At 30.8% G+C, this 25,000-nt stretch overlaps 1 protein-coding gene across 1 annotated transcript in view; it reads right to left on the bottom strand.

Moving 5' to 3' along the window:
• LOC145248258 (uncharacterized) overlaps positions 1 to 16,762 on the bottom strand; it is a 59,052-nt gene extending 42,290 nt beyond the window's left edge. Inside the window, exon 1 of the mRNA XM_080110132.1 lies at positions 16,290 to 16,762. Coding sequence (XP_079966258.1) covers positions 16,290 to 16,627 — 338 coding nt within the window. The 5' untranslated portion in view covers positions 16,628 to 16,762. The remainder of the gene's footprint in view (positions 1 to 16,289) is intronic.
• Positions 16,763 to 25,000: the final 8,238 nt, after the last annotated feature.

The raw sequence follows: 25,000 nt of genomic DNA, 5'->3' as shown, positions 1-25,000 counted from the left end.
ACAACAAATCCCTAAACCTATCATAAAATTTTGGCGCGTATCCATAATAGCACCCTTGTGTGGTGAACGATAAAAACATATAAGCATATCATATTATGCAACTTTATATATATATATATATATATATATATATATATATATATATATATATATATATATATATATATATATATAGTAATTTATAAAATATATATGGCGATTAAGTTACACTGAATATTCGGCGTTTCATCCACTCTAGGATTCGTCAGGCTTATGCGCGAATTCTGTGGTTGTTTATCGTTTTTATATGATCCTCTTCTATTGGGGATTTTAGTTAGCCAATCAGCTTTCTAGTATTCACCGCGCCCCTTCCTATCAGCCAATGGGCATGCATTTTATCGCCATATTTATTTTACACATTACTAACTAGCTCTACCTACGTATTGAGCATTTTTGAAGTAAACACTTAAAGTTTACGCATTAATCTATACTTACGTATATTAATTTTATGTGAGTAAATGAACTAGTTATATATATATATATAATACATTTTTATTTCAATTATCCTGAAGATGTCCTCTGAAATAAGGACGAAACGTTGATTTTTTAATAATTTCATTCGGTTTTTCTATTTTTCTTAAAATATATATATATATTTCTTTTCTTGCATTTTTACTTCAATATCCTGAAGATGTCCTCTGAAATAAGGACGAACTTGAATTATTTTAATAATTTCATTCGGTTTTTCTATTTTTATCCAAACATATATATATATATATATATATATATATATATGTAATTATATGTGTGTGTATGCATATACATATACACACACACATATATATATACATACACACAGACATATATATATATATGTACATATATATGTGGGTGTATGTATGTATATATATGTGTGTGTGCGCGTATATATATATATGCGTGTGTGCGCGCGTATATATATGCGTGTGTGCGCGCGTATATATATATGCGTGTGTGTGTGTGTGCGTGTGTGTGTTTATAAAGCAACAGTTTTCTTTTTAGACAAAAGTGTTTCTACATAAACCTGCATATTTGCACTTGGATGATATAAGGGACTACGTTAGGGATCGTGTTTGACAGGGAACTGTATGAGGTTAGTCAACATGTCTGGTTGCGTACATTTAAATTCCTGCGTGGAAGTACAGTCAAGGAGACAAGAGAGTAGATAGAAAATTCCAATATCTCATACTTCGAGGAAGGAAACGATTAGAGTATGAGATTTTCCAGCATCTAGAGTTGTCAACAGTGAAGGAGTGGGACTTTGCTGCTTGTCGGGCCAGTCGGCAGTATATAAGTCGAGACGGCACACGTGAGATGTGTTTATTAGAGCAGTTTGCATTAGGGTAACTGTAAAATGGACACAGAGATGAAATATTAGAGTTGAGACTCGTTAGGGAACCCTGTCTCAGATTAAAAGACAGGTGTTATATTGTACCATGTTTTAACATTTTTAATATTTCTTATAACTGTGTATTTGTCAATATGCAAACCTTGATAAATATTCCACACACACACACACACACACACACACACACACACACACACACACACACACATATATATATATATATATATATATATATATATATATATATATGGCAGGGACAGATAATATATTTAGTATACTATATTTACAAACACACACACACACACATATATGTGTGTGTGTGTGTGTGTGTGTGTGTGTGTGTGTGTGTGTTTAACCTGTTATTGTCTAGATTTGGGTCTTGCAATAAGCTTCGCATTTTCTTTTGTACAGCTAATGAGATTGTGTCCAATAATGGATATCTAATCTTTTATTATGAATTTGATAGCCTCGAAGGAGGTAAACGATAATATTTTTTACCGTAGATTAATATGCTTTAGCTTTTCTGACGACCAAGATATGCTGTTAGTCTTTTATGTTTTAGTAGGTAAAAAAAAAATCTACAAAATTGTGTCACCGGCAAAAAAACTGGGAAGGGACGAATATAATTCAGATCTAAATAGCTCTAGATTTTCCAAACGATCTTCTGTCAGACTATCTTCTTCAAAGCAAATAAATGTCACATAGGTAGTCATAGAGAAGTAAATAGGGCGCAGACTTACGTCCTGGTTATACCAAGTTTACACCCGACTTGATTTCACAACATTCTTGTTTACTCTCTCGATTCGATGAACAAGTTTTCGAGTCTCTACTTCATGATCTGAGACCCTACTATTAAAAAAAAATGAATGTTGAAAAGTATACTCAAATTAGCTAGACCTTTTGCAGATGAATGCAGTTTCACGACCCATATATAACAAAGTTTTATTTTCTTAAAAAAATGCAAGAAAGGGTTTTTATATGAATATCAATACACAAAAATACCCAAATTAATAGAAGTATATATATATATATATATATATATATATATTATATATATATATATATATATATATATATATATATATATATAAATATATATATATATATATATATATAAATATATATATATATATATATATAAATATATATATATATATATATAAATATATATATATATATATATATATATAAATATATATATATATATATATATAATATATATATAAATATATATATAATAATATATATATAAATATATATATATATATATATATATATATATAAATATATATATATATATATATATATATATATATATAAATATATATATATATATATATAAATATATATATATATATATATATATATATATATATATATAAATATATATATATATATAAATATATATATATATATACGTTTTATTTTTTATTACCGTATCTTTCTGATGAAAGAGTCCCCTGACCTCATTCATTTTTCCACTCTTTCATCACAAAATAGCGAACATTTCTGTAAAAGTCTAAGGACGCTACCGACGGCCAAAAAAAAAAACGGTCGTGTAGCTGAAACAAAAATGTAACTTAACTGAATATATGTAATAATATATATTAAATAATAATGATTCTTGTATCCCTACAAACACTAGTATTTTATGCTTAAACAGCCATCAGTGTAGGATAACGATTCCGGTCGATCGTAAAATTCGAATCCAGCAAGGAAACCAGCTTTAACTACATTTGCCAAACCTTAAAAACTAGGAACCCAAACAAACCTAATAAACGCTTAATTTTGCGCAGACATTAGACAACCTTGAGTGTTCGAACGGCGGAAGTCGTAAACCTTGCATAACGGTAGTTGACTGACTCTTATTTTATACTTCCCGGACAGTTCTCATCTTTTATTCATAAAAGTGTTTGATAAACAATTAAATACTATTTTTTATATAACTACAGATACTAGTGTTTTATACATACGCACTCATCAGTATAGGATGACAATTCCTGTCGGTCGGGAAATTTGAACCCAACCACGAAGTCACTTTTATGAGAGTATACCTATTACTTTCTCTACGTTAATATATACATACATATATATATATATATATATATATATATATATATATATATATATATATATAATTTATTTATACAAACACTACCTGCTCTGTTTACTCATTGAGCACTTGTTGGTAAAGACATGTTGTTTCATTGGATGTATTTCTAAGAAACTAAACCCTACTGCTATAATAATAATAATAATAATAATAATAATAATAATAATAATAATAATAATAATAACAATAATAATAATAATAATAATATATATATATATATATATATATATATATATATATATATATATATATATATATATATATCGCGGCGTATAAGATGACCCTTCAAGTTAAAAAAAAACATATTTAAAAACCAATATTTCATAAAATACTGGGTGTTACAATCTTTATTCAAGGCCAAACGGACATGGTTTCGTGATTTAATTCTCTTATATAACCGATATATGATAAATTTATTACAATTTGCTCAAATTGTGTAGCTCGTCTTATTGATGGTCGCCTTATACGCCGAAATTTAGGGTATATATATATATATATATATATATATATATATATATATATATATATATATATATATATATATATATAGGGTGGCCGAAAAGTCCCAGGACACTGGCCGAAAATGTTATTATATATTTTCTGTGTGTTTCATTAAAAAATACTGTGTTTTATTAAAAATACATGCATAGTGTCGAGGGACTTTTCGGCCACCCTGTATATATATATATATATATATATATATATATATATATATATATATATATATATATATATATATATATATATATCCTACACGACTTTCTAATATACAATGCATATTCCCTAAGGAAGTAATGTCCAGCTTAAAATAACAATTTTCGCATATGAAAACGAGCTAAAATATATATTTTTTTTAGATAATTTAAAATTTTCTCTGTGCTTTGTTCAGATTTTAGAAATTGTAACACTATTGACCAATATGAAGCCAAAAACCGAGGACATTTATTGCCAGATGGTATTGTGTAAATGACAAATACTAAAATGAAGGACACGCAACTACGTTCCTATTCTTCACCTCTAAAGTAATCAGCGGTTAGATGTGGAAGGGGAGATGCTTTTTTTCCCTCAGGTAGGCCAGCTAAATTACTTTCGTTTACCTGTATGAAAAAGGTGCGGGACTAGCAGGTATGCGTTTTGATTGCACCCGTTCTGTGCTTTTCCTCTCCAGACAAAGTAAGCGAAAAGCGAACGTGTGGTTATATATACGAGGATAGTAAAAACTTTAAATAAATCCGATTATATGAATTAAACTGAAAGTGTGGTAGACCTAAGACTGTAAGTTTTGCCAAGCTGTAGCGCGGGCTTTATCAAGAGTCAAGAAATTTGCTTCAAGCTTTTTCTGTCTTGAGAAATCCCGCGCCATAGTTAAACGAAACGTTGAGTTTTTCCACATTTTCAGTTAAATAATGCGCGCGCACACACACACACACACACACACACACACACACACATATATATATATATATATATATATATATATATATATATATATATATATATACTTTCACTACACCGATGAAGACTGAAGGATCGGTCGAAAATTATGTACTTATAACAAAAGTTTTTTAATTTTTTTTCACAATATTATTTTGTATTCCTGCACGTCACCAATTGAAAACGAATAAAGAAAAGTTATAAGCTTTTATACTTTTCGTATTCTTTTTTATTCATATATATATATATATATATATATATATATATATATATATATATATATATATATATATATATATATATATATATACACACAGTAAAACCCGGAATATTATTATTAGAAATTAGTACCATAATTGATTAGTGTATATAATCAAATAACATTATAAATAACACCGTAAGGCGGGGAAACACTTTAACCATAGGCCGAAAAAATCATATTCTACACTGTAACCTGAAAAAAAAAACGTACCGTACAAAAGACTATATTCCAAGTTTTAAGATGCTTTTCATTTACCGTTCATTTCTTTCAGCATATTAAAATGTTTCATTCTTGGCAATACCTGTTTCGTAGCGCAGAATCATTCATTTAAGAACTGAACATTTTAACATGCTGAAATAAATAAACGGTAAGATGGACACCATTTTGAAATTCGTAATATAGACTATTTGTCATTTATTTGCATATGCTCTGTAGTTACCTCGAGCTTCATAAATTAAAAGAATTGGTATAAATAAAAGCAGAAATATATATATATATATATATACATACATATATATATATACATACACACACGCGCACACACACACACACACACACACACACACACACACACACACACACACACACATATATATATATATATATATATATATATATATATATATATATATACGCCGAGTCATAGAGTTTTCCAGGTCGGTATCTCGATGCATTAATTCACTGGTAGAGATGCACCACAAGTCTTCTTTAAGACATGCATCTAGGAGAATGAAACTCTGATGTAAAAACATGCAGTCTACTGCATGCTCTGTCTTGTGGCAGTCATCTGCACCGACAAGGGTTAGCAGTAATAGCAAAAATGTGGTTGGTTCTACACAAAGCCTTCACCACTATAAAAACAAACTGTGGATTTCCAAAAAACTTGGTTGTTGTTGCGACATCTCATACGTTGAAATCGATGGGAGATCGATATACATATAAGCAGGCCGCCCGGCATTGCCCGGTCGTAAAATACGCTTTATATGATATTTTGAGTAATGCAGATTTCATATTTATTATTATATTGTCTCCAATATATAGTAATGATTTAAAAAGCTAAAAAAAAAAAAAAGAAAATGACTCGTGTGCTACCACCGAAAATCGAAACCAAAATGTTTAGCTTACTCTTTACTGTTTCCGTTGACGTTTATTCTAGAGCTATGAAGACATGTTTGCTGCAAGGCTAACAATTGAAACATAAACCAATAGCTATTACGTTAAGCATGCATATTCTAACGCTGTTTTTCCACTTTCCCCTGGCAAATTTAATTTTTAAAATTTTTACACTTTTGCACTTATTTACCTCGGCAAAAACCCAAATATGAAGTTTCACTTTAGTTCGAATATCCTGCATATTAAGTTGGATGTCTATAGATTAAAAACTGGCAGAGGAGTTTGGTAGGCAACATTTGTTTTAAACAAATATATATATGCATGCATAAATATTGATAGAAAAAGGTTTGTGTTTCCTATAAGCTTTTTGCGCAAATATTACACAACTATACATAATGTAGATTATCTGTATGAATATAATTACATGTAATAGTTAACTACAGATGATCATCCCATAAGAGAACCGAAAAAAAAACTAATAGGGAATTAAAATGAATGTTTAAAAGAATATGTAAATTAGCTAGATCTTTAACAGATGAATGCAATTCCACAACCCATATATAACAAAGTTTTATTTTCGTATTAAATAAATAGAAACGAGAAGCTTGCCTTTTTTCTGTTGTTCTTGGCCTTCGGAACGGGATCAAAAAGTAGTATCTGTTCTGCAGATGCTGGACTTAAGATAATTTGTACCAGTCAATGGAGGGGAAACCATCTATACTGGGACAATTATTATTTTTGGTAACCAGAGTGCCCCCTTTTTGCCTACTTTTAGGGGAGCTGGTTTTTACCCCACATTAAAAACGGCCTTGTGCTTAATTTGCTTTGGTGAGGAAGCAAATAAATACATTAAATAAATAGAAAAAAGGGTTTTACTATGGATATCAATACACAAAAATACACAAATTAATAGGAATATATATATATATATATATATATATATATATATATATATATATATATATATATATATATATATATATATATATAGCATATTTCCGATTACGCATCTTTAACTTAAAAATATGCCATCTGTTCATTTCTGGCGCTACTAGATGAGGCTGTCTGAAGATGCTGGCTTTTGGATTAAAAATGCATTTAACATTTTTTTTTTTATTTCCTTATCTTTTACAAAACTCAATTATTTTCTGTGAATTTCAAAACAAAACCACCGTTTTTCTATACAAAGCAATAAGTCAGCTCGTTTAAGAGTGCACCTCAATTTCTGCTCGGATAAAGAATGAGCCTTACGAGACGGAGAAGACTTAAATACCTGTTTTCTAGCCGTCGTGCGGAACAACACCTTTTTTATATAAGAGAATCACCGCTTATCAAGACTAAGAGGCCACTCGAGAATAAGGGTTACTTATTGACCACCATGATAAATGGTAAATAGTTATTAGGAATTGGTTATTTACAAAGACGGTTCTTTAAGTGTTAGTCTACGTTGGACTTATAAACGACTATGTTATAGTCAGCTAGGAAGCAGCCTTGTGGTATTGTGTTACATAGTGGGTAGTTCTACAAAGAACTACTTCTGATGGAATTTTCGTTTTGTTTTATGCATAGAGATTAGGTGAAATTGTCGGTAATGGTTGTAGGTAGACGAGTGTTTGTTATGAACTTTTTATAAGAGGTGCGCACAGATTGAAGCTCACTGGAGCAACTGCTGCGGAAATAATAATAGAACAGAGAAAAATTCGCTACGTTACTTCTGTGAGAAAGAGATAGCAGGGAAGAGGAGAGGACAGTTTCCACTAGATTCCTAAACCGGTATTGTATCCTGTCAATGCAGTTTTGTCATATTATAAAAAGTATTATTAAAATACTAGCAGGACCTGTGGAAATCCAACGGTAGTTGAAAATTTTAAAAACTCATTATAAATAAAATGAATGAAAAATAAAATAAAACAAATAACAACGAATTTAAAAGTTTTTTTTCTTCAGTAAATTCTTGTTTAACCTTTTAAAGCCAAAAAGAATTAAGAAATGTAAAGTCACACATTTTAGAAAACATTTTTTTAATGAATTTAAATAAGAAAATTTGAAAACATGAAAATTTTGTGAAATGAAAAATCATTTTTATTTTTTTTTTCATCAAAAAAAGTAAATAAAAATGATTTATTCATTTCACAAAATTTTCAGGTTTTCCAATTTTCTTATTTAAACTTAAAAAAAAATAAGTTAAAAAAATGTACATGTTTTTCAATTCACAACACATTGTGTTTTTCCTTGAATAAGTTTTAATATAAATTATAAAGGAACAGATGTAAATCGACTTGCACATTTTAAAAAAAAATTACAAAGAATCTATCATAAAAAATTAGTCTCCTCTCAACCTGACTTTTTTAAAATTATAAAATAAAACAGCAAATTTGAAACTATAAACAGACAGCCATGTTTATTTTTTGTTTTGGACATTTTTGGAGACGAAATGGTTGTAATGATTTTTAACTGACGAAGAGTGACTATAAATGAAGGTAATTCGTTTCTCGTTAATTAATGTTTGCGATGGTGATGTTTTTTTTTTTTTGTACACCGGATATCAGACAAGTAAATTAATAGTTAGATGTTTTTCTTTATTATTTCGTCTTGTACCTTTTCACATGTTCCGTCTTAGAAGTACCTTTCTAATACAATGCTTCATAAAATATGAATCAGTGTTGCAGAAAATTATATATCAGGGTTATAATTGTTGCGGAAAGAGGCAGATTACGTTCAATACTAATGAATTTCATCTTCTTTGTATTCAAAAACAAAACATAAGAAAATCTATAAAAGAAGGCAATAAAAAAGGCGTAGTATTCGCTTTTAAATAATAGATATAATATATAATAAATATATAACAAATAAATGTTATCAAAGGCAAGATAACTTACTCTTCTACCTATCTTCAAAAGATTTTAGTGGTTTTACTTACTTTAAAACGTGTAATCTGTTCGAAAGTCATAAAGTGTTTATTGGTATATTTGAAAAAGCAAAATTGCGGTGCGCTTACTGTTGAATACGGTAATTTTAGGAAAATGAGTTCAAACTAAATAATTATACAAAATACTTTTAGAAACTCACTCAGTATATGTTACGGTGACATAGGCGGACATATATTCGGAGGATTTCTAACTGTTTTGTGTAATTATTTATTTTTAACTCATTTTCCAGACCTACCGTATTCAACGGTGAACACACAGCCTTTTCGGTTTTTCAAATATATCGATAAACACTGTATGACTTTCGAACTGATTACACGTTTTAAAGTGAATGAAATTACTAAAGACCTTTGCAGATAGATAGAAGAGTAACTTATCTTGCCTTTGGTAACATTTATTTGTTATATACTTGATTTTTGACCACTTTTTCAAATCCATGTGTATAGTAACATACACAGGGTTTTTTGTTTCATTGGAAATTTTCACCAATGATATCATCAGAAAAACAACTTAATAAAAGGACCAACAGGAAAAAGTTATCGAGCTGGTCTCCTCCAATTATATTGACTAGCTTGACCCGTTTAAATGCCATGGAATAAGAATTTTTTATTTTTTTTTTACACAGTGATCACCACTTATCAAGGCCCGGAAGCCACTCTGGGATAAGGGTTATTGCAAGTACATTACGTTAGTGTGGAGATTTTATGAAGTGTTTACTTAAGGGGGCGGTTCATTAGGAATTTGTTAACGTTGGACTTGAACACATCCAAGTTGTAGTCCGGTGGGAAGCAGGCAGACGGAACAGAGTTCCACAGGCGTGCAGTTCTAAGAAAGAAGCTTTGTTCATGAAATCCGCGTTTTGATTTAGAGTGGGGGAAATTTTTCACAGTGGATTCAGCTAGACGGGTGTTTTTTCGTGAAAGATTGGCGAGGGGGGACCAGGGATTGGAGTTCAGACGAGCACCTGCCATGGAAATAATGATAGAACAAGGATAGTCTCGCAACGTCTCTTCTGTGGGAGAGAGGTTTCAGGGTAGAGAAAAGGGCATCCCCCACTAAGCCTTATTCTTACTAAACAAATATGTTTTGATAAAGGTGGTATTTTTCTAGATAGCGAAAAAAGTAGTTTGTTTTACAGATTAAAAAGAACTCAATAACACGCAACAAATATGAATTTATTTAAATTCATATAAAACTGATGTTCATCGTATTTTAACTATAAATTGACCCAAATGAGATAAATTAATCAATACTAATAAATGCCCAGAAAATAATATTGTGCTACATAGTTCAATACAAATAATAAAACCACATTGTAACAGACAATCTTTAATTTACTTCTTCGGTCACGCACCTTTTGGCAAACAATGGTCTTCTGTTTTGCCCTGTTTTTTTCGAATGTTTCCTTTCTACGTAACGTTTTGTTGACAACATTCTTCAGTGAAGAACCGGTCCACTTCGAAATCACTACGAGTTTCTTTTCTCACACCATTACAACAATGATTATATATTATCATGGTATTCAGAAAAGAGGCTGCATCAAAAGGAGAGCACTCTCATACTTATGCTCAGCGTTGCTGGAATGGTGGGTTTTAAGCCAAATTTTCCGAATTTAACCTTTATTAAACAGTCTGATTTTCCAAAATTGTATTTGGCCTTATTCAAAGCATAAGGTGCGATCAAACTAGAGAAATAACAAGCAAAATATTATTAAGATTATCCGAACTGAAAAGTTTAGCTCAAATATTAAAATCATGATATATTGACACAATACGGCATTTCGAGAATTATTATTCAAATTTTAATTTAAATTCATTATATCCATTTTATTTAGAAAAATAGCTCTTAACGGACCTTTAGAAAAAAAAAAACTGAAATTAAGGGACCTCGCTTCATTGGTGTGTAGTGACTATGGCTTAAATTCAATCCAAATCTGATATTTCAATTTTCAAATAAGGAGTTGTTCCCATATTAATTCCTCCAAAATCTTTTTATAATAATAAATACGAAATCTGCATGAATTAAAATATCATGTTTAAGCGTACTTTACAGCCAAACAACCCCCGGATACTTCTATTGCATATTAGGTACAATATAATTACCAATAGAGAATTTGTCTTTATAATAATATATACGAACTCTTCATAAATTAAAATATCATGTTTAAGCGTACTTTACAACCAAACAACGCCGAGGGATTTCTATTGCATATTAGGCACAATATAAAAACTCTATAAAAAACTGGATCTATAGCAATAATTACTAAATCTGAATAAATCAAAATATCATATCTAAGCGTATTTTTACGAGTGGGCAACGCCAGAAAGGGACTCCTACTACATATTGGGTACAATATAATAATCAATAACGAATGAGCATTATAATAATAAATACGAAATCGGCATAAATTAGAATACCATATTTAAACGTATTTTAGGACCAGCAACTCCGAGGGATACTACAATACAATGGGCACAATAAAATAATCAATATAAAAATCAATAAAATAATTGGCTTTATATTATTAAATGCAAAATCTTCATGAATTAAAATATCATATTTATGCTTATTTTACGACCGGGCAACGCCGGGTGGTGTGCGAGTATATAAATAACTAATGAATAAATGCAACAGTTGGGTTCATTTCTGAAACTAACAATAAACGCAAAACAACCTGTTTCTCTTTAGTTCAAATTTACACAAGAAACACTTGGTCGTCTGTTGTATACTGCTAATTGTATATGTGCTGTCAGTTGCAAGGTTAACTAATTTGCATATCTCTTTCGTAAAAGGACATTGGTCTCGTTTGAATTCAACAAGTATTTTGATTCTAACATAACAGATAGTTCAGCTTCAAGATGCGTGTCACGTTGGTACAGTGGTAACGTCACCAGCTTTCAATGCTGCAGATTTGCTTTCGGTTTCGATTCTAGCTGTTGGCACACAAAAGTGCTCAATAACAAATACAGCTGTATTTATGAATAATGTTCTTTATTCATACAAACTGTATTGGATATATATTCATCTATGATGTTTTCCGAAATGCAGCGTCATCAGTCAATACATATACATATATATATATATATATATATATATATATATATATATATATATATACAAACTTTATTGGATACGTATGTGCGTACGTGCTAGTGTAGTGTATCTATTCACTAAATTCTGAATTTGTTTAAACTTTCGTATACTAAATCAAGTTTAATTTCTGGAACAAAATCTCTTGGATCAATATATTGTCCCTCAAACTATTAATAGACTATAAACCCTCGATCGGTTCAGTTATCAACGAAAAAGAACAATTCCATCTCGACATGGATTCCAAACATTTCTGGATTTCTCTTTCTTACAGAAATCAAGTAACGACGATTCAGACGGGGTGTATCTTTGACTGAGCAACCCCTTCTTTATGGAAATCGCTCATAAGAAGACGTAAAGCCACTTGGTGTAAGACGCTAAAGGAAAAGGGTCAACATAGCAGTACATACTATATACTATCGGCTCTAATCCAAAAACAGCAATACTTTCCCCTTTGTCAGAAATATCGCTCATAACATATGAGGATTAAAAGAAGAAAATAAGGGTAGCGAGGGTTACAAAGCTGCCGAAAGGATGACCCAACTTTCACTTTTTATCCTATTTAAATCACTATATATTGTTCGTTGTATCCGAAGGAGACACATGTGCTTAGAATGCGGAGAATAATAGACAGTAGCTACTATATATATATATATATATATATATATATATATATATATATATATATATATATATATATATATAAGGCACATCCCCACTTGGACGTAAGGGGCTACTATTTTAGAACCATGCCTAGTAAAGACTAAGAAGATGTTTATGTACGACAAATCTCCCCCTTAAGTAAGACACTCTATCAAAACCCCAAATACTAATGATTACTACAATACTATCTCATTGATTACTGTACACGCAATAACCCTTATCCCTGAGTGGCTGAGTGGTGATCCCCATGTAAAAAAAAAACAAAAAAAAGCATTACTTCTAAACTTCTATATATCAGTACAGTAAGGGAACTAGGGAGTAGAGAGGGAATTCCAATGTCTAGCTACTCTAGCTGGTATTTGGGTACCTCATATATATACATACCAATATATATACACACACACACACACATATATATATATATATATATATATATATATATATATGTACATCCACACAAACACACCTAAATAAATATTTCTGTGTGTTCGTATGTATACATATTTATGAATCGCACACCCATTAATCAAGTGTGCACTTTACTATCTCTCGCACCCTCTCTCTCTTTTTCTCCCCCCTCTCTCTCTCTCTCTTTCTCTCTCTCTCTCTCTCTCTCTCTCTATATATATATATATATATATATATATATATGTATATATTTTATATATATATATGTATATATTTTATATATATATATATAATTTTATTCTGAAGTATATATATATATATATATATATATATATATATATATATATATATTTATATATATACATATATGTATATATATATACATATATATCTATTTATATTCATATTGTCTGGATATATATATATATATATATATATATATATATATATATATATATATATATATATATGTATGTATATATACACACACACTATAATATATAACGAATAAACAGCTCGTGGAAGAAAATAACAGGTGGTTCACAGATTAATCCCAGCAAATTTGGTAGAAGTATAATTATAAGATTTCCCAACAGTTTAAGGCAATAAACAAATTTATGCCAAGGAATAAACCTTTGCAGAGGATAAGGTGATTATATTTATATTAGGGTAGTGCTGTTGTCACTAGAAATGCAGAAGTGAAACCTTCAATACTGTTTGCGGTGGATAGCGTTACTTGTGGACATTTTGGGGGGAGAGTGGAATTACATTTTATTATTTATTCTGGGTGAGCACACGCACATACAAACACACATAAATATGTGTGTGTGCACGTGTGTATGTGTATGCATGTGTATACATTACGTTTTTGTTTGGTATGAAATATTTAAAATATATAGCTACCCTGATGAGTTTTATGACGATTTACACGTATCCGTAGCTAATACCCTTAATTCTATTTCTGAATTATATATTCAGAAATATCTTCAAAGAGACACACATGCATCTATATATCTATATTTATATAGATACGTACATATACGTCTATATGAATATTCACATGATATACACACGCACGCGCACAATATATATATGTATGTATGTATATATATATATATATATATATATATATATATATATATATTTAATTAAAGAAATTAAACGTTCAGAATTTGAAACAATGTAAAAGTATATAATCATATTTCATATGGATATTTAAAAGTGTCTACACAAATCGTGTGTTTCTTCTTCAGACAACAAATTCTTACATATATTAAGCAAGTATATATATATATATATATATATATATATATATATATATATATATATATATATATATATATATATATATATTCTGCCCACCCGGATTTATAGCCCCGAATGACATTGGACTCCTTCCAATAATGGACTACCCAGGTTGTATCAACTTCTCTTTTCGTATAATTTTCTCCATATAATTATACACAACCACTCAAGAAACTAATTTTAATAATTGTGCTGAAAAGCAAAATAGCGTCCATTCGCAGCTGAACATTTTGCTAACTGCATTTCATTTCCTCTAATGATATGAGACATTGTTGAAAATACATGGATTAAGGAAATTAAAATAACCCTTTCTATGTATTCCTTTGTCAATCAATAAATTCTTAAATCGAATATATGTCTCTATATGTTGTTTTTTTCAGAATTTAAAATTGAACCACGAAACTCATATATTGCTCTATTCTTAAATATTGAGCTCTTCCTTTTTGGCTAGGATCTCCTTGAAACTATTACTTCAAGTAATATCTATCAGGATTTTCATCTGAATTTCTATCAGTGTCTTATATATATATATATATATATATATATATATATATATATATATATATATATATATATATATATATATATATCGACTGGTGTTAATCGTGATACCCTGTACTGATTATTCCCGAAAGGAGGAAACACTAGTGTCTGTAGGTATTTAATAGTTATTATAGTAAATAATTATGTCAGTCCCTTTAAGAAACTCGTTTCTTATCGTTGAGCACTTTGAGTTGAAGTAAAGTCATTCAATTTAGCTCTTAAGCTCATATAATGATTAGATAACTCTGACAGGCGTTAAAAAGCATTTAACAAACAAATGTTTAAATTTCAACAGCATTTCTCGCGGTTAACGGTAGCCGAATGGATTTGGTTCTTTCTAATGAATTGTTTTTGTCGCCGAGTTCGAATCTATCGACTGGTGTTAATCGTGACACCCTGCACTGCTGATTCCCATAAGGATGAGACACTAGTGTCTGTAGGTATTTAATAATTATTAAACAATTATATATATATATATATATATATATATATATATATATATATATGTGTGTGTGTGCGTGTGTGTGTGTGTGTGTGTGGGTGTGTGTGATTTAACTACTTGGGGTCGTGATTACTAGGGCTATGACAACAACATATTTTTTCATTGTTTTTACTCTCGAGTATATATCCGACAGAGACGCAATTAATCAACTGAGAACCACATCACTCTATATAAAAACATATAAGATACCAATGGATATAAACCTGAGAATCAAAACAAGGAAAAGAATATGCTGTTGTCATAGACCTAGTGATTACGTATGAATTAATAACACGAAGGTTGTTTTTTTTAGATAACTTAATTGTGCAAAACTAGAGATATAAATATATTTCTTTTCAAGATCCAACGTTAATAATGATAGATGCACAAGTGTTTACTCATTTTGAAAAGTAGAGAGAGAGAGAGAGAGAGAGAGAGAGAGACAGACAGACAGACAGACAGACAGAGCAGCTACCTGTTGTAGGAAGAACGCATGCATCCAAGCATTATCACATAAAAACGTGATTCGAAATAAACAAGTGGTTGACCTTCCAGTGGAGGTCTCAACCCAAACTCACACTTACCTCCAGAGTTTCCCCAACGTTTTGCTAAGCTCGGCATTGTGAAGGTGAGGGTACTGATCAGCTAACTTCCGTCTGGCGGCCTGGGCCCACACCATGAACGCGTTCATGGGTCGCTTGATGTGCGGCTTGCGCTTTTCGCCCCCATTTGTACGGGTCGGCATCGACACGAGGGTCCAGTCGTAACCCTTTAACACCTGCGAGACGGCGTCTTGTATCTGTTGGGGGAATCGGTGGTCAGGAGGGAAATGTCCACCTACTCCCAGTCCATCCGACATGTCACAAGTGTCCGGAGAGGAATGACCACCGGGAGATCCACGACTTTCTTCTGTGTCACTCATTGTTGGAAGCAAATTAAATTATCCAATATATATTTTTAATAATACTGATTAAAAAAAAATAATATAATGTATCTATCTATCTGTCTATCTATCTATCAATATATACATATATAAATAAGTATATATATATATATATGTATATAAACAATTTTTTTTAAACTGCTCGAAAGTTGTTATTTTTTAGTTGTATTATTTGATTATTATTATTATTATTATTTATTTATTTTTAGTTAATTTTTTTATTATTTTTTTTATTTTTGTAATAAACTTTTTTCCACAATAAAACCAGAGGCCAGCTCCGGGAGAAAGAAAAAAATAAAATAAGAATGAAAAAAATAAAAAATAATAGAAAATAAAATTAATTCAGATATTTAAGATTAAAAAAAAATGTTGACCAAAAAAAAAAAAAATACTGTTTAACATATATCTGTCAATTGTATATATATACATACAGGTGTGCATATATATGCATACATATGTTAGTATGTATATATATATATATATATATATATATATATGTATATATATATATATACTAACAAAGGAATATACACGTCCTCTCTCGAACTTTTCCCATTTAAAACGCGGAAGTTGTTGCTGTTAATAAAATTAAGAATAACAAACGTTTTCTATCCGTTAGCAACATCTACGTGCACGAGTTTTGAATTTAAAATTGTTTTAAAGAAAATGTTTGGATGCAAAAAGTTTTGCGTTGTGGATTTTTTGTGCAAGTATAAAAATAGTTAACGAGTTGCGTGGTTCGAGCAAAATATCATTGATAGTTTGCAGTGAACGTGTGCTTTAAGTGTTGTTGAACAGTAAGAAAACCTTAGTAAAGTCCGATTTCGCTTGTGTCAGGCATCAAAGTGGTAAATGGACAGTCTCTTGAACTGAGTAACTATCCTTGACAATTGTCAAATATTGTAGTGGTTGATACGGACTCTGACGCCCGTTCATAAAGATTTTTGTGGAGGGGGCGAATAGTAATAAGCTATGCAAATGAGAAAAAAAAAATCAAAACTTTTAACTAAAACCACGCCTACTTCCGTCCCGTGGATTTGACAGATGATATCAATTTCTTGCGTCTTTTTTTTCTATGACTCCTCCCACTTTTCCTTGCTAGAGCGAGCGAATCTTCCATCTCTTTCCGCTACCTTTCCTCCCACTCCGTATGAATATATAAACAAATAAAAGACGGCCTATAAAAATTGTCTGCTTTGAGGAAACCGGGCAACGCTTACTAAAAGCCACGCCCAAATTTAAATTTTCTCTTTTATTTTTTTAATCGTTCTGTTTAGTTTTTTTTTTTTTTAGTTTATATATATATGTTATTCTCTCTGCCTCTCTTCATCTATTTCCCTCTCTGTTTCCCTATCTCTATTTCTTTCATTCTATCTACCTATCCATCTCTCTCTTTCTCTCTCACGTTCTCTGTATATCTGTTTCTCTATCTCTCCAATCACACACGCACACAGTGTCACTTAAATATATCTACATTGATCGACATTTTATAACGTTCTTTCATTTTTAATCTACTAGCGGGAGGGAGGAGGCGCCCGGCTTTGCCCGGGCGTAAAATACGCTTAAATATTATATTTTAATTTGTCAAGATTTCGTATATTATTATAGAATCGTAATTTTAACTGAAGCATTCAAAGCTGGTGACGTTACCACTGCACCAACGTGACACGCATATGAACTGATTAAAAATTGAAAATTAAAAATAACCTAAGATGTACTAAACGTTTGGCGATTTAGAAAAAAAAAATTGGACCTATTTTTATAACTTAAAAACTATTTAAACCAACTAAAGATTCACAATCCAATCATTTGAGACCCCTAGTGCAACTCTGCGACTTTTAGTTTCGGAGGAGATAGAGTTTGAAACTTTGGAGACAGATAGACAGACAAACATATAGTCGTTTATATATAAGATTTTTATTTAATTTATCATATTATTTGAGGCGATTACTACTACTACTACTACTACTACTACTACTATACTTGCCTCCCCGCCATGGCAGAGTTAGGCACAATCCCGTTATTTTTTGTGAGGTGCATCCAGCATCTCTCTCCCCCGCCAAATATATATATATATATATATATATATATATATATATATATATATATATATATATATAACTACTTCATTTACTCACATAAAATTAATATACTAAAGTATAAATTTATGCGTAAACTTTAAGTATTTACTTCAAAAGTGCTCAATACGTAGGTAGAGCTAGTTAGTAAGTTATAAAATATATATGGCGATTAAGCTACACTAAATATTCTGCATGTCAGCCACTCTAGGACTCTTCAGGCATGCGCATAAGCCTGAAGTGTCCTAGAGTGGATGAAACGCGAGAAAATTCAGTGCAGCTTAATCGCCATATATATTTTATAACTATATATATATATATATATATATATATATATATATATATATATATATATAATAAAAATAAATGAGGCAATCTTAAAGAAATAAAAATTTAAATTGACCCAATCAAAAATGAATTTCTCCTCCTCTGACAGAGGACAGAACCGAAATTAATCCAAGCACGCACTTTTAACAGCAACAATGCATTGGAACACCTTAATTAAGGTTTAACACAATGCGCAAGTGTAAATGCTTTCCTTTCTCCTTCTGCGCACCAAAACCTGAACGGAACTCCCATAGGGAGAGTTTCTTTTCAAGAACTGAGCGTCAGCGGAGTTGCCTCTCAGCTAACCAAAACATGGTCATTTTGAAGTGCAATGTGAAATACTTGAGCGCATGTGATCCAAATTCCTACCGAATTTTCACTTTTTTAAATGGCACAATTACTACTGCTACTAATACTACTATGGTTGCCACCTGTTACCGGTGCTAAAGGTCTTATAAGCTATTTCCCAATCTATGAGAATTCAATGCGTTAATTCATCTATTCTATTCTCTATATCTACATAAATGTGTGCGAGGAGATTTCTCAACCTATATACTCAACGAAGTTTTGATTTACAGACTTGAAATTTGGTAAATAGGGTATTCAGACACGTAAAACATTTTTATCGGTTTTCATCTAAAGAAAGGGCTGCTAAGTAAAGTATCTGTCTATCAATATATATATATATATATATATATATATATATATATATATCAATAGTAATTTATAAAATATATATGGCGATTAAGCTTAATCGCCATATATATTTTATAAATTACTAACTAGCTCTAACTACGTATTGAGCACTTTTGAAGTAAATACTTAAAGTTTACGCATAAATCTATACTTTCGTATATTAATTTTATGTGAGTGAATTAAGTAGTTATATATCAACATATATATATATATATATATATATATATATATATATATATATATATATATATATATATATATGTAGATGCACAATTTTTTTAAACTGCTCGGAAGTTATTTTTTAGTTGTATTATTTTATTATTATTATTATTATTATTATTATTATTATTATTATTATTATTATTATTATTATTATTATTATTATTATTTTATTTATTTATTTACCACAAATTGAAAAATTGGTGCGTGGGGGTGGGGGCCATCGAATTCCATCCGTTTGTCAACAGTTTACCGAAGGCGTATGCGCGGATGGTTCACATGACAGATTATTTATGTTAACAATAATTGGATTTGAATACGTTTTTAATATGCCCTGTCAAGCTGGCCTAATGGTTATCGTACTTGACACATTGTCTTTGGGTTTTCGTTTCAATCTCAGCTCGAGTGTTGCTTTTTTTTACTTAAAAGAAGTGAACTGTTTTGAAAAACAATAATACTCGCATGCACATTTTTTTTCCGATTTTATTATATAATTTTTTCAAGGAATTTAACGTTACGTTTCGTACCAACGGTATTTCTGTTTATGATAAATTAAAAAAAAAAAGCTGCATTGATTAAAATATAATCTTTGTGCATATTTTACGAGCTGCTTGCTAGTTAATCATAAAAATTGGATGATTAGCCAATGAAATGTTCACAACACGTAGAAATCAGGAGTTAGACATTATTTAAGTTTTCAAGCAGATGAACGCAGATGAGCTTGAACATTTTTTTTTATTTGTTTGTTGTTCGAAAATTGAAACTTTACCTTAACGCGACGACTCCATATTTTTTTACAAGAATACTTTAAATCGAGGGATATAAAATGAAATTAAAGGATGCATCCACAGCAGTAGCACTACTGTACATAATTTCCTTTGTCCACTCTCCCCTTTCGATACATTTTCCCTATCTTTCAGGCGCTCTGCGCCGCTGCGTAACTTCGAATCCCCCGATAAAGATGCCCTCCCTCTCCTAGAAACAGGTGCTTGCCAGCAGTGCTCTGGAGCCCTCAAATAACACGTCTAGTTACAACCATTGTAATTAATTTCAATCACTTCCTCAATGTACCTAAAATTAAACACAACTTCCATGGACAGAGTTTCTTTCCATAAATTATGCCGCTGGGAAAGACAATAACGTGATACTGCTTAGTGCTTCCCAGATGACTAAATCGTGGTCGCTTTCAAATACAATATTAATACAATCTTGTTGAGCCGTCTTCTATAATGGTTCTAAAATGGAGCACTGTTGCTACATTTGAGGAGGATCTGTTTGACGTGCCCTATCTTAAATTAATAGAGTTCCAAACCGGCTTCGAAACCTAATAGATGACGCTCTTTTCTCTTCTTTGCAACCTCTTTCCCGCAAAAGAGACGTCGCAATCCTGATTCTGCTCTATCGCTATTTTCATGACAAGTGCTCGACTGAACTCCACTTGTCAAACTTTCACCCAAAACACTCGACTAGCTACAACCACCACATATGATTTCCTCCTCTCTCGATTTGTACGTAAATCTAAACACAGATTCCGTGAACGAAACATCTTTCTCAGAACTGTCTGCTTGCGGAACGCTGTTCCGCTGGCATACTTCCCGGTTTACTACAACATGGTAACCTTCAAATCCAATGTAAACAAGTTCTTGTTGAGCCGTCTCTATAAATGTTGAAATTCTACCAAATTTACATCATTAATGATAACTATACTACCACCTTACATTCATTAGCCTTTATCCTCGAATGGTCTTCAGGCCTTGATAAGTAATGACTTTCAAGTAAAAAAAAAGAAATAATAATAATAATCAAATGCTCAGTTGCAGTCATTATTACCAATCATCACGGCGTTGCCCCCCCCCACCCTTTCCTGACACCCATTTAACACTTATCCTTGAGTGGCCTTTGGCACTTGATAAGCAGCGAGTCATTTAATACGTAAATAATAAAGTTAATCTTGGGTCGCTGATTCGAAATGGTGTCGAGCAAAAAAAAACAAAAAAAAACGAGTCCGTGTTTATTTGCCTCTCCATAGAGGCAGGAAGTTATTGATTTTTTCTTATGTGGGAAATATCCATCAATCTAAAAAAAAAGGGGTGCATTCTGAAAAAGACAAAGCTTAAATTGTCCCAGTCATGAAAGATTTTTCCTCAATTGGCAGAGAACAGAACTGACGAGCTTTCCAGCTCACGCACTTTTTACGGCAACAGCGTATTAGCAAAAAACAAAAAGCAAAAAACAAAAACAAACAAACAAAAAAAGCGGTAATGAATGCGCATGCGATAAAAAGTTCTGTCAAATATTTGCATGTATCTCTTTAAAAAATACAGTAGACCCCGGGATACGGCATTAAAAATTAGTAACAAAATACAGTACAGTCTATAATACACATGTATGTAAAACATTACCGTGAAAATACCGTAACCAGGGACCGGAAAAACATGATATTCCACATTGTAACTTGAAAAAAAAAAAAAAAAAAATGTATCTTAGGTGCACCGTATCCCGGGGTCCAACTGTATTATATTATTTTAGTGACAACATCAGCAAAATCAGTGAATTAATTAACCTCCAACCCCTTCTCCTTAAAATTCAGATTTTCTTTTTTGCATGTGATTATTTATTGAAGGGCAGAGGGGTGGAGGTTAATTCGCCAGGAGGGTTTAACTGTAAAATGTACATTTATCAAATTTGTAACTTATTGAAAAAAAATATTTGCGATATACAATAAAAAAATAAATAAATAAAAAAAATTAAAAAAAAAAAAAACGAAAACTTTCGATTTGTTTAGAATGCGTCTTCCACCCCTTCCTCTACGTACTATCTAACAATTCACAAACCACTACTACTACGACGACTAATACTACTACTACTACTACTACTATCAGAAGACGGAGAAATGTTGGCTGTGGATAATATAATAAAAATAATATAATGAAGAGCCACGAGATAAAATTCGAAGAGCCCGCCTTCTAAGGATTCGTTCGTCCTCCACACAAGAGTTTTTTTCCTCTTCTCTTTCTGCTAAATGTCCGTTAAATGAAAACAACCACTGATATACTGACGAACAGCCATCTTAATATGGAAACTCACATCGCTGTTAAAAAGGAAGGGACTACGGCAACGGCACACACGCTCATATATATATATATATATATATATATATATATATATATATATATATATATATATATATATATATATACACTTTTTAAAAAAAAATTCTCGTTAGTTTCAGCTGGGGATGGTGCATTTGGTGCATCCTATCGGATGACAGAAATTCATCCGCGACCTGAAAATATTCAGATCGAGAGAAATTTATTTTAAAGATTCTAATCCTCCTGTTGTGAACAATTATGTGAATAACACTTGCACTTTGATCACTAGGTATATTTGCCATGTAGCTTTTAATGCATATATATATTTACATATCTTTCTCGCTCTCTCTCTCTTTCTTTCTCTTTCTCTCTCTCTCTCTCTATGTATATATATATATATATATATATATATATATATATATATATATAACTACTTCATTTACTCACATGAAATTAATATACGAAAGTATAAATTTATGCGTAAATTTTAAGTATTTACTTTAACAGTGCCAATACGAAGGTAGAGCTAGTTAGTAATTTATAAAATATATATGGCGTTTAAGCTACACTGAATATTCCGCGTTTCATCCACTCTATATAATATATTATATATAAGCCTGAAGAGTCCTAGAGTGCATGAAACGCGGAATATTCAGTGCAGCTTTAACGCCATATATATTTTATAACTTACTACTATATATATATATATATATATATATATATATATATATATATATATATATATATATACATTTATATATATATATACATATATATATGTATATATATATATATGCATATATATTGTACATGTAGACACGAACACACCTCCCCATTTATATTTATGTAGATAATTTGCAGTTATATATATATATATATATATATATATATATATATATATATATATATATATATATATATATATAAATATATATATATACACGTTAAAAAACGACCCTGGTGTCTAACTCTGTCCCGTGGGGAGGCATAGTAAATAGGTACATAAACATATGAATATATGCTACGTACACACACACACCCACACACACACACACACACACACACACACACACACACACACACACACACATATCCCCGGTATACGGCATAAAAAATGAGTAACAAGATACAGTACGGTATATAATACACTTGTTTATAATTAAATAACATTATAAATAGCACTTAAGGTATGGTAAATACCGTTATCAAGGTACAAAAAACCCCATAGTATTCCACATCGTAAACTGAAAAAAAAAAGTTCTTAGGGCCACTGTATCCCGAGGTTCTACAATTTAAATATATAGGCACACACATTTTCCTGGAATCCAGTAAGGAACCACACGAAAGATAAACTAGAACACAATTGTTTTGGAAAGGAAAATTCGTTGGGTTAGGAGTACGAGAGAACGCTTATAAAATATTAAAAAACTCAAATATGCATCTCGTATGGAAATCAAGTGTTAACTCCAGGAAGGAACCCCTTGATTTACGAGGTTTGATTAAGGTAAAATAAAACAAGTAAACTATATATAATAACAACGATTAAATATTTTTACATCATATATATATATATATATATATATACTAGCAAAAGTACCCGTCATTGACCGGGTTCAAACACAGCCTACAGAAAATGGACTTTGATTTGATTTATGAAAGCATGATTTACAACCCTTCCTTTTCATAGGAAGGGTTGTAAAGAGATATCTTTGAATTTGGGGGTATCAAAACCAAAGCAAAATATGATGAAAGTAAAAATAAAATAGATAAACCCCATAAGTTATTATACCATACCTGTTCACACTGAAACACATATCACAATATTCTGTTGATCTATATTAAAAAACCTTGTTAAACTTTGTGACATATTTCCATTCTATGGAGGTCAGGCGCGAACAAACACCCCATAATTTTATTATACCATATTGCTTCAAACTGAA

This window comes from Euprymna scolopes, chromosome 26 (genome assembly GCF_053919585.1).
Source record: "Euprymna scolopes isolate OS-2025 chromosome 26, ASM5391958v1, whole genome shotgun sequence".
NCBI classification, from domain to species: Eukaryota; Metazoa; Mollusca; class Cephalopoda; order Sepiida; family Sepiolidae; genus Euprymna; species Euprymna scolopes.
Note: the sequence above shows the minus strand (reverse complement) of the source record. Positions and strands in the feature narration are given on the sequence as shown.